Source organism: Tupaia chinensis, unplaced genomic scaffold (genome assembly GCF_000334495.1).
Source record: "Tupaia chinensis unplaced genomic scaffold, TupChi_1.0 Scaffold000250_1, whole genome shotgun sequence".
Lineage (NCBI taxonomy): Eukaryota > Metazoa > Chordata > Mammalia > Scandentia > Tupaiidae > Tupaia > Tupaia belangeri.
The window spans coordinates 2,611,338-2,622,202 of NW_006159730.1; the positions used below are offsets into that span (position 1 = coordinate 2,611,338).

A 10,865-nucleotide genomic window follows, 5' to 3' on the forward strand; every position below is an offset into this window, starting at 1 on the left:
AAAAAAAAAAAAAAAAGAACGATGAGATGAATAAAAAAGATTAAACTTAAAAAAACTAAGTATGGTTCTGGAAAAAATTTTAGAAGTTTATATAGGACTGAGGAGCAGAGCTGGTGGTGGCTCTACATGCAATGTGGTATTGAAAATTGGACACTGTTTAAGAACATCTTTCTCAAGGTTCAATTTTTTTTAGGAAAGCCAAGCTACCTTTACTACAAAAAGCAGTGAGGAACAGTAACATAAACTGCATACTCACAGTCAAAGCCGAAGTCAACTCTTCTGCTACTTACAAGCCCTTACCTCTCACGACTAGCTGTGCGATGCTTGACACTGTGCCGTATTTGTTGCTGGCAGTGCACGTGAAGCACCCAGAGTCTTCTGCAAACACCTCAGCAATGACCAACGTGCAAATCTCCTCTATAGGCCAGGGAAACAGAATGGTTACTGACTCAGTTATGAAAATGAAATTATGGATGATGATTCCACACAAGTTAATAGAAGAAGTCTACTATGTGAATTCCTTGAAAATAATTAGTCACAACTATCTTTTAATTGAATTGAATGATTAGCAGTCTGAACAGTTAAAGGATGTACAGGTGACAACTCCATGAAGACAGGCTGAGGACTGATAAAGGGATCTTTTTTTAGGTATCATATATTATGGATTCTCAGATTATTGTCTATTTTTACATCATTATTCCAGATGGCAAAAATAGAACTAAGTAACAATACATTTGAAAAATCATAAAAACAGGGGCCAGTAGGTGCCATGGTAGTTAAGGCACTAGACTCCCACATGGCCAACTGTGGTTCAAATCCCTGATCCAGAGACCTAAAACTCAAGCTGGGCACATGCGTGTGAATGCCCAAAATTCTGAAGAGAGAATGGAGAAGGGATTGCAGCATGGCCATCTCATTTTTCCCTCTCACTGTCTCTTTGTTTCTCCAGCGAGCCTACAAGTGCTATGGCAAAAACAAACAAAAAAAACCAAAACTTAAAAAAAAATCATAAAAAGAAATTATGAGTCAAAGGAAAAGGAGGCATATGTAAAGAAAAAATAAACTAATAAAACATTTTCTCAACTTAAGTCTATTCCTATTCCCATAGGGGAACTTTTGCAGTTAAATAATTTTTTGTTTGATTTTGCATGTGTTTTACATTGAGCTAAACTGTATATAACATAATCATTGTGAAGTATAAAGTGGCTCTTAGCACAGTCAAAATGTTGTATGGCTATCACCACTGTGTAACTTTAGAACTTTTGTTAGTTTGTTATTTAAGCTTTGCCATAAGGTGTGTGCACTTGCCAGCGAGAGACAAAGACATAGTGAGAGGGAAAGTGAGAAATGACTCCTTGGGGGTATGGCCACACTGCAATCCCTTCTCCTCCATTCTCCTCCTGAAATTTTGGGCACACATTCACACCTGCCTGGCATGATTTCAAGCTGCTGGGTCCAGGACTTGAACTACTGTTGGCCATGTGGGAGTCTGGCCTCTCTATGAGGTCAAAGTTTTAAACATTCACATATGAATTAGAATATGTGGTATTCCTGAAGTGAGATCATTTTAAACAAGGGCCACAGTTTAAAAATTGGGCACTAAATAAATGCTTTTGCTTAACTAATAGAGTAATTAGCTGATAGAATAACTTGAAAATCTAGGAGAAAGAAGAATGAAATGCACCTCTACCTTTGTGATACTATGGTGATTCTTTTTTTTTTTTTTTTTTTTTAAATAATTATGTGAGACCAGCAGGTCTGGGACTTGAACTGCAGCCAGCCATGTGGGAGTCCATTGCCTTAACCAACATGCCACCTGGCAGCCCCACTATAGTGATTCTTATAGGTTACTCTGATGAGTAATGAACCCCTGTGAATAGCTACAGACATGATTCTTGGAAAGAACCATATGATTATAGTATAAAAGTATTATAGAAACTGCTTGACAGCTGAAGAAGAGGACATGTAAGACAGTAGCATAAATCTCCAGTTGTCATGCAGTAGGACCGACATTAAGAACAAATTATTAGGGGGCAGCAGCTAGCTAGTAGTTAGGGTGCTGGATTTCTACATGGCTGGCCACGGTTTGAATCCTGGACCTGGTAGCTTGAAAATCACTCTGGACACATGTACGTGCCTAAAATCCCAGGAGAAGAATGGAGATGAAGGGATTGCAGTGTGGCCATCCCCTTTGGGGGGTAATTTCTCACTTTCCCTCTTACTGTCTCCCTCTGGTAAGCACACCAGGTCTGGGACTTGAACTGCAGCCAGCCATGTGGGAGTCCATTGCCTTAACCAACATGCCACCTGGCAGCCCCACTATAGTGATTCTTATAGGTTACTCTGATGAGTAATGAACCCCTGTGAATAGCTACAGACATGATTCTTGGAAAGAACCATATGATTATAGTATAAAAGTATTATAGAAACTGCTTGACAGCTGAAGAAGAGGACATGTAAGACAGTAGCATAAATCTCCAGTTGTCATGCAGTAGGACCGACATTAAGAACAAATTATTAGGGGGCAGCAGCTAGCTAGTAGTTAGGGTGCTGGATTTCTACATGGCTGGCCACGGTTTGAATCCTGGACCTGGTAGCTTGAAAATCACTCTGGACACATGTACGTGCCTAAAATCCCAGGAGAAGAATGGAGATGAAGGGATTGCAGTGTGGCCATCCCCTTTGGGGGGTAATTTCTCACTTTCCCTCTTACTGTCTCCCTCTGGTAAGCACACACTATGACAAAAAAAGAAAAACTATTCATAAGACACAATTGTATTAGGAGAAATTTGGTGTCCTAGTCCTTCACAATATCTGAATGGAATTAACCAGCGCTCCTCTAAGAAAACTAGCCAGAAGGCCGTGTCAGAGAGTCTTGAATACCTATTCAATAACTCTTCATCTGCCTTCCTCTTTGTTGATAGAATCCTCACTTTATTTACCCTCCTGGAGTGGTCATGTGCTTCAAGACAAGATGGTCCCTCCCAACCTCAGATCGTGAATCATCCATGGTCTAAGCTAGTCACGCTTACTATTCTTGTTAAGTGGTGGCATGTGATACACAATTTTGGTCAATGAAATATCAGAAAGAATAGCTCGAAAGCTTCCGGGAAAGTTTTTGTTGTTCTTTAATGGGACAAAAGATAGTGCTATTCCCTTTTTTTGCCTCTGGATGTTGTCATCTGCATGTGAGACCCGAAACTGTGGCAGCCATCTTGGCTCCATGAGCAGAACCAGCCTACGAAGATACTCTGAAAATGGCAGAATGGAAAAATGGAAAAAGGCTTGGCCTCTGATGATTTCTGAGTTGCTAAGTAACCAGGCTCAGGATTTTCATATCATACAGAGTCTTGTCGTGTGAGAAAATACATTTCTTCATTGGTTAGGTTGTTTTTAGTTAAATCTTTACTCGCTACCCAAAGGATCCTAAATGATGTAGAGGCAAAGTTTTGGTGCTTCTCTGACCTTTTCCTACACTTTCTTCTCTGTTTCCTTTCCCAAACATCCATACTCTTATCTTTAAACAATCTGCTCTAAGAAAATGATGTAAGTTCATTAGCATTACATTAAACCTGCCTGATAAGATATTCTATCTCCAAAGGGTATTTGCATTATACAAAGTAGAAGGAAGGAGTCCCTAGTTGTGGAATTTTTGATAATGGAGCTAGGAAGGGCAGGACTTGTTTTGGCCAGGTTCCTCTTTCAGTTGACCCTGAAATTCTGTATATGTGATCTCCTAGAGAAAAGAAAATCCACTCTAGATGAAAGAGTAAACGGACTGAAATACTTCTAATAGGTAAGATATTACTCTACTATAAGCAATGCAAAAGCAAAATCATTGCTGGTCTTTCATAGTCAAAGGAACAAACGTAGGGCTATGAGATATGGATGTTCAATGTCTACTTCTGGAATGCCTTTCCATTCAGTTGTTGGAAAAGAGAGTTAGAGGGGAAAAGAGAGTTAGAGGGGCAGGCAGGTGGTGTGGTGGTTAAGGACACTGGAGTCCCACATAGCTGACCGCGGTTCAAGTCCTAGACCTGGTGGCTTGCTTTCTCACTCTCTCACTCTGTCCCTCTCTGGTCAAATTAAACTAATTAACTAAATAAAGATAAATAAAATCATTCTAAAAAAAAGAGAGAGAATTAGAATAATGAAGTTATAAACTGTTCTCATTGAGGTAAATAAAATCTAATTCTTCAGGATGGTCATAGAGAAGGCATTGAGATGTATATGCCCTAGTTGGTGAGTGATTTATATTTTCTAGTGGTAAGAGCTTCACCACTGTTACTTCCATTTTTATTATAGCATCCTCCCAACTGAATCTGATGACAACACAGATATTTTACTGAACCTCTGCAAATTTCAAAATCATGCACGTTTTGAGATACATATGTCGTTGAATCATAATTGACCTATTATCATAGAAACTGTTCTTTCCAGTTTGGGGAGGGCATAAATGGGGGCCAAGGACCGAAGGAAATATTTCTAAGAAATACTCCACAATAATGAAAACTAACTGGATCAAGAATTGAACATATATTCCAAGTTTGTACATGCTCCTTTCTGTTCCTTGTCCTACAAGTTAATTTGGATCTCCTTTCCCTAACTTTATTTTTCACTTTTTCTTGACACCAGCATAATTTCGGTATTTTGTTATATATATTCCCTCTCGTATATAAATACACACACACACACACACACACACACAATTGCTTATCACATACTCATAAATTAAAATGGAATGATCTTTACCTGGCTCTGCCATGGATCGAGGTTCTGAAAGAAAAAAAAGAGAACAGATTCTGAGTATTTACTTTATTGAAAGACTGCATTTTCATCAGAAGCTTCCTACAGAGCTTCATGGTCTCTTGCATACTCAGGAGGGATGCGATAAGGCTAATCTATTACATAAATAACCTAAACACCAATGACTTCAACAGGGACAGGGTGAGTGTCACAGAAGGGCAGCAAGAGAATAGTTAACTCATTTATGTCGTGTGTCTTAGAACACACGTGGATTCTACTTGGGGTACATAAACCTTAGGTGAGAAAAAGTTCCTGTCAGCTGGGATTCAGAAACCACTTGCTTTCATTAAACCCTCCCTAAAAAAGTTTGTGAAGATTGAGAGATCACTCGTAGTTTTAGGCTCTCATATTCTGATGAAATGTAGGCTATGTATAATTCCTGCTGTAAGCTTTCTAAGATCAAAAACCTCAAAACTGATAATAGTTTCCTCAAGGGTAGGTTCTTGGGGCTAGCTCCATGGTGCAGCGATAATGTGCTGTTTAAGAGAAGTCGAGTCCCACATGGTGACATAGGTTTGAATCCCCAGTCCAGTCAATCTGAAACATGTGAGGCATGCATGCCCAAGGTCTGGTGAGCTGGAGGATTGAAAAAAATGGGATCGTAATGCCACCAGACCAGAGAGAGGAGAAAGAACCTCCTCCATATGTAATGGTCATGCCACAACCCCTTTCCCTCTCTCCCTCCTGCTGGGATTTTGGGCACACTGTGTTTCTCAAGACACTGGATCAAAGACTCAGACAATGGAGTGGGCCGTGTGGGATCTAGCTGTCTTAACCACTAGGTCATGGAGCCAGCCCAGGTGATTTTTATTTTATTCTTTTTGACCATATTTTAATTAGTTGTTAAAAAGTTGTAAAATAAATGTATACAATAAATTTATTTTTAAAATCAGAAAAATAGTTTTAAAGTATCAACTTACTCTTCTGTAAAATCCTAAAATCTGGAGAATCTTCTATCAAGGTCCCTTCTCTATACCATTCGACTTTAGGGGATGGAGCTCCCTTTACTCTGCATTCAAAGACAACCAGCTGACCCTCAGAAGCTGACAAATTTTGTAGCATCTATAATGAGAAGAGTAGTGTTAGAATCAAAAGTACACATTTTGGGAATTTAGTTCCAGTGCTGAATTTTAGAAGACATCATCTCTGATTTGAATTTTCTCCAAATCTTCTACGTCTCTGGCAGCTTCAGCTCTGTGAGTACACATTGAATCTACTTTTGAAGAATCATGTGAGTCCAGAGAAACTTTTTCCTCTTCATCTTCTCCCTTTACTTCTCAGTTGTAGTGATAAGTAAATTTATTAAATATTAAACATGTCAAATAAAGCAGTAGCTTTAGTATAGTACTTCTGTTTTTAAATGCCCAAGTAGAGTTTGGTTTCCAGAAATGAGAATCTCAAAATCTGCAGCAGGAACCTAATAGATGTATTCAACATGGGAGGCATGTGTTGGTCCACGGAAGAATGTGGCTGTTTGTGATATGGAACAGCTCTGTGACCCAAGTAAATAGTCCCTCTTCCTGGCTTTGCCTTGTTTATATTCTATAGTCCTGGAATTGATTTTTGTTTTGCTATTTTATTTTCCTCATGTGGTCTTTATAGTATAGCCTAGTGGGTCTCTTGAGGGATTTTAACAATGCCCATCTTAAGGAAATCATGGTCACATCTAGAACCTTATGTTATTGTAAAACATGTTGTAATTTTGTGAAAGAATCATTAAATGCCATTTTCACATGTCCATGATAAAATGTTTATAAAAACTCACTTTGAATTGTAAAATATCAGGTTTTTTTTTTTTCCCATTAGTCTCTACAGGAAGATGAGATGCACAGTTTCTTTTACAATTAGTTGCTCATTCATCATGACTTATGAGCTTAAAATCACAGCTTTTGGTAGTTGGTACTTCACTTGATGGCTTGTGTGTGGGCATATTTTTATTTTTTATTTTAGCCAAAGACTATAATACTAAAAGCTCATGATAAATACTGTAAGTAATAAGTGCTGCAAGTCTTTTAATTATGAAATTTTTAAACTTTTTTTTTTAGAGGTTTTTGCTATAGGGCGTGTGCGCTCGCCAGAAAGACAGAGAAAGACAGAGAAAGACAGAGGGACAGAAAGCAAGAAATCACTCCCCAGGGCAGATGGCTATACCACAATCCCTTTTCCTCCATTCTCCTCTCGGGATCTTGGGCATGCACGCACACGTGCCCAGTGTGAGTTTAAGTCACCGGGTCTGGGACTCGAACTGTGGCAGACTACATGGGAATCCAGTGACATAGCCATTATGCCAACTGCTGGTCCCAATTATTAATTTTTTTAAGCCAGCATTTAGGAAATACTGTCTGTTTCTTCAGAGAAAGAAAAAGCCAGTAGTTTTTTGTTTGCTTTGCTTTGTTTGCTTGTTTGTTTTCATCAAACGCTGTAAGTAATAAACTACAAATGCTGTAAGTAATAAATGCTGCAAGGCTTAATTATGAAATTTTTAAACTTTTTTTTTTAGAGGTTTTTGCTATAGGGCGTGTGCGCTCGCCAGAAAGACAGAGAAAGACAGAGAAAGACAGAGGGACAGAAAGCAAGAAATCACTCCCCAGGGCAGATGGCTATACCACAATCCCTTTTCCTCCATTCTCCTCTCGGGATCTTGGGCATGCACGCACACGTGCCCAGTGTGAGTTTAAGTCACCGGGTCTGGGACTCGAACTGTGGCAGACTACATGGGAATCCAGTGACATAGCCATTATGCCAACTGCTGGTCCCAATTATTAATTTTTTTAAGCCAGCATTTAGGAAATACTGTCTGTTTCTTCAGAGAAAGAAAAAGCCAGTAGTTTTTTGTTTGCTTTGCTTTGTTTGCTTGTTTGTTTTCATCAAACGCTGTAAGTAATAAACTACAAATGCTGTAAGTAATAAATGCTGCAAGGCTTTCAATTATTAAGAATTTTAATCCTGCTTTTAGGAAATACTGTCTCTTGCTTCAGAGAAGGAAAGAGTCAGTAGTTTTTGTTTGTTTGTTTAGTTTTGTTTGTTGTCATCACTCACACATAAACACTTTGAGATGTGTATACACAGTTCTTGTGTGAACAGCATATAGTATTTAGTGCACGGCTCTATCATACTTATAACATCTGTTTAAGGAGCGCAGGGGTGGAGTTATCCGCATGCCCTTAGCTGTGGTGACAGCCAGGAGGCGATGTAGTTTAATGTTACTGTTTTGTTCTTGCTTTCCCAAATTTGTTTGCTGATGTGATCCATTATGGGATTAGCACAGTGGTTTTTTAATTAATAAAGAGCTACTTGATAGAAAATCTTGTTATTCATTATCCACCCAAAGCAGCAGCATCTAATGACAAGAATGGAAAGCAGGGAACACCAATGAGTCCTGGGTGCTACTGGCACACTGATCTCTGAGCAAATGCAGGGCTAAAATGGCACCTTTGGGGCCTATTGAAAACTTTAATAGCAGTCAGACATCTCCCTGGAATTCATACACAATGAAGTTTTCATTTCTTCTTGAGGCAAATGAATAAGAAAACCAAACAACCCACCCCCACCCCCCCTACACACACTGCCACCAAAAGTGATGGTGGCAGAAAGGATTGAATAAATGAAACTGCACATTTATAAAATGAAAATAAGAAGAATGAGGCCAATTTATGTCCTTCAACACGGCCTGCAGTTCAGTTCAGATCTGTGAGCCAATTCTCAATTTGCAGAGGTCATTCCAGATCCCTGCATGCAAAAGGGTTTCCTTGAAAGACTATGTTGCTCGGCAATATAGACCCATATTAGCTGGTTGTGATTTTTTTTCCTTTCTGTTTTAAAAAAAAAATGCCCGAAAGTGTGTGCACTTGCCGTAAGAGACAGAGAAGGAGAGGTTGAGGGAGAGGGAGAAAGCATCTCCCAATGGAATGTGGTCATGCCACTATCACTTCTCCATCTCCCATCCTGTCAGGATTTGGGGCACACACATACATCCAGTGTGTTTTTCAAGTTGCCAGGTATGGATTCAAACCACTCAGTCAGCCATGTAGGATCTGGTTCCCTCAACCACTAGGCTATGGGGCTGGCCCTGATTGGTTGTTATTATTCATTTGACATTGAAGACCAAGACCTATGCTCTGTTTGAGAGTCCAGTCAAGTTGGCTGAGATACTACAGCATATGAAGAACCCCAGTAATGTCTATGACACACGACAGAACCTCATTCTAGTATGGCACATCAATACTCAGTAAACGAGGTGCCAAGAGTAATTTTACAAGTCACCTAGAAAAAATGGTTGAAAGTCATAGTTATAAAAATGACGATAGTTGTTATCACTGAAAACTGTGTGTCTTTTTTTCCTTTTTTAAAAAACAAACAAACAAAGTTTCATGAGAAGGAACTGCTCACATCACTACACGTCAGCATCCAAACCAGTTACACCATTGGAATGTGGTATGTGGCACCACTTTCATCACAACAGTAGGTCTTAGTCCGCTTGTTACTAACTCTGCGGTATGTACAGACTTGATCGTATCCATCTCAAGTTCACTGACGACAAATAAGACGATGAAAGAGCAAAGATTAAGTTAGCCTTTACTAGGAAACTTGGATCTGGACTAAAGTCACTGTAACCAAAGGTCTACAACCTCGCAGGGTATACAGAATCCAAAGTGCACATCTGTCTCTGTGAGATCACCATACTGAGTTCTGGACATTCTTCAAAACACAGGGTCTTGAGAAGCATGTCTTCTGTGACCATTCAACATTGGATTTTTTCCTTTATTCCTAAATATACACTGAAGCCACAAAGTGATGAGAACAATAATTCCTTCTTAACAGAAATGGAAGTTACTTACTATAGAATAAATATTGCAGTTGTTTCTCAGTATCTGCTGAGGATTGGTTCCAGGAAACCTCATACCCTTTTGTTATCCACATCCAAGTCTCTTATATATAAGAATGTGGTATTGGGATCAGCAAATTGTGTAAAGCGTACATTGCTGGACTCCCACATAGTTGACTGCGGTTTGAGTCCCGGAATCAGGGGCTTAAAAAAACATGACAGGGGCATATGCACGCATGCCCCAAATCCCAAGAGAGAATAGAGGAGAAGAAATTGCAGGTGTGGCCATTCCCCTTGGGTTGGGTGATTTCTCTCTTTCTTTCTCTCTGTCTCTCTGGCGAGTACACATGCCCTGTAGCAAAAATCTCTCTTAAAAAATGTGGTATTTACATATAATTACTCACATTCTCCCGTATACTTATGATAACTAATACAAGCAAATGCTGTGTTACTTTTTTTTTTTAAGAGGTTTTTGCTGTAGGGCGCGTGTGCTCGCCAGACAGACAGACAGAGACAGAAAGCGAGAAATCACCCCCCAGGGGGAACGGCCACGCTACAATCCCTTCTCCTCTGGTCTCCTCTCGGAATCTTGGGCACATACACACACGCGCCTGGTGTGAGTTTTAAGCCACTGGGTCCAGGACGCGAATAATGGTAGACTACGTGGGAGTCCAGCAACATAGCCATTCTGCTAACTGCTGGTCCCTGTTTTTTTTTTTTTTTTTTTTTTTAAATAGTTTTTAAAAATCACTTTTTTTGGGCCAGCAGGTGGCATGGTAGGTAAGGCACTGGACTCCCATATGGCTGACCACAGTTTGAGATCTGGACCTGGCAGCTTGCTTTCTCACTTTCTCTCTCTCTCTCTGATGAGCACATGTGCCCTATAGCAAATTAATAATAATAATAATAACTTAAATTAAATGAAAAACAATGATTAAAAACATCGCTTTTGTTTCCCAAATATTGTCAGTCTGCAGTTGGTAGCATCCTGGGATGTGGGAGCTGCAGGTCCGCAGGGTGACTACACTATGTGCCTACTTAGTATCAAGGGCGATGCATCGAAAGATACACTTTCTGTTTAGTAGATCCATACCCAAAATGCAAGGGGTCTTCAGAAAGTTTATGAAAAATGTGTGTTATAAAAACATGCATGGATTTCTAGATATTTTTGCACCAAAAAAAAAAAAAACCCAGAAAACTCATACTGTAATTCAATTATTTCTCTGCACTTTTC

The 10,865-nt window shown here is 39.5% G+C and overlaps 1 protein-coding gene across 1 annotated transcript in view; it reads right to left on the minus strand.

Annotated features, from left to right (window-relative positions):
• The window catches only part of MYPN (myopalladin), a 96,362-nt gene that overhangs the window by 45,735 nt on the left and 39,762 nt on the right, over window positions 1-10,865 (minus strand). Inside the window, exons 6-8 of the mRNA XM_006148947.1 lie at window positions 5,727-5,868; window positions 4,753-4,776; window positions 301-417 (exon numbers count right to left, since the gene is read on the minus strand). Coding sequence (XP_006149009.1) covers window positions 301-417; window positions 4,753-4,776; window positions 5,727-5,868 — 283 coding nt within the window. The remainder of the gene's footprint in view (window positions 1-300; window positions 418-4,752; window positions 4,777-5,726; window positions 5,869-10,865) is intronic.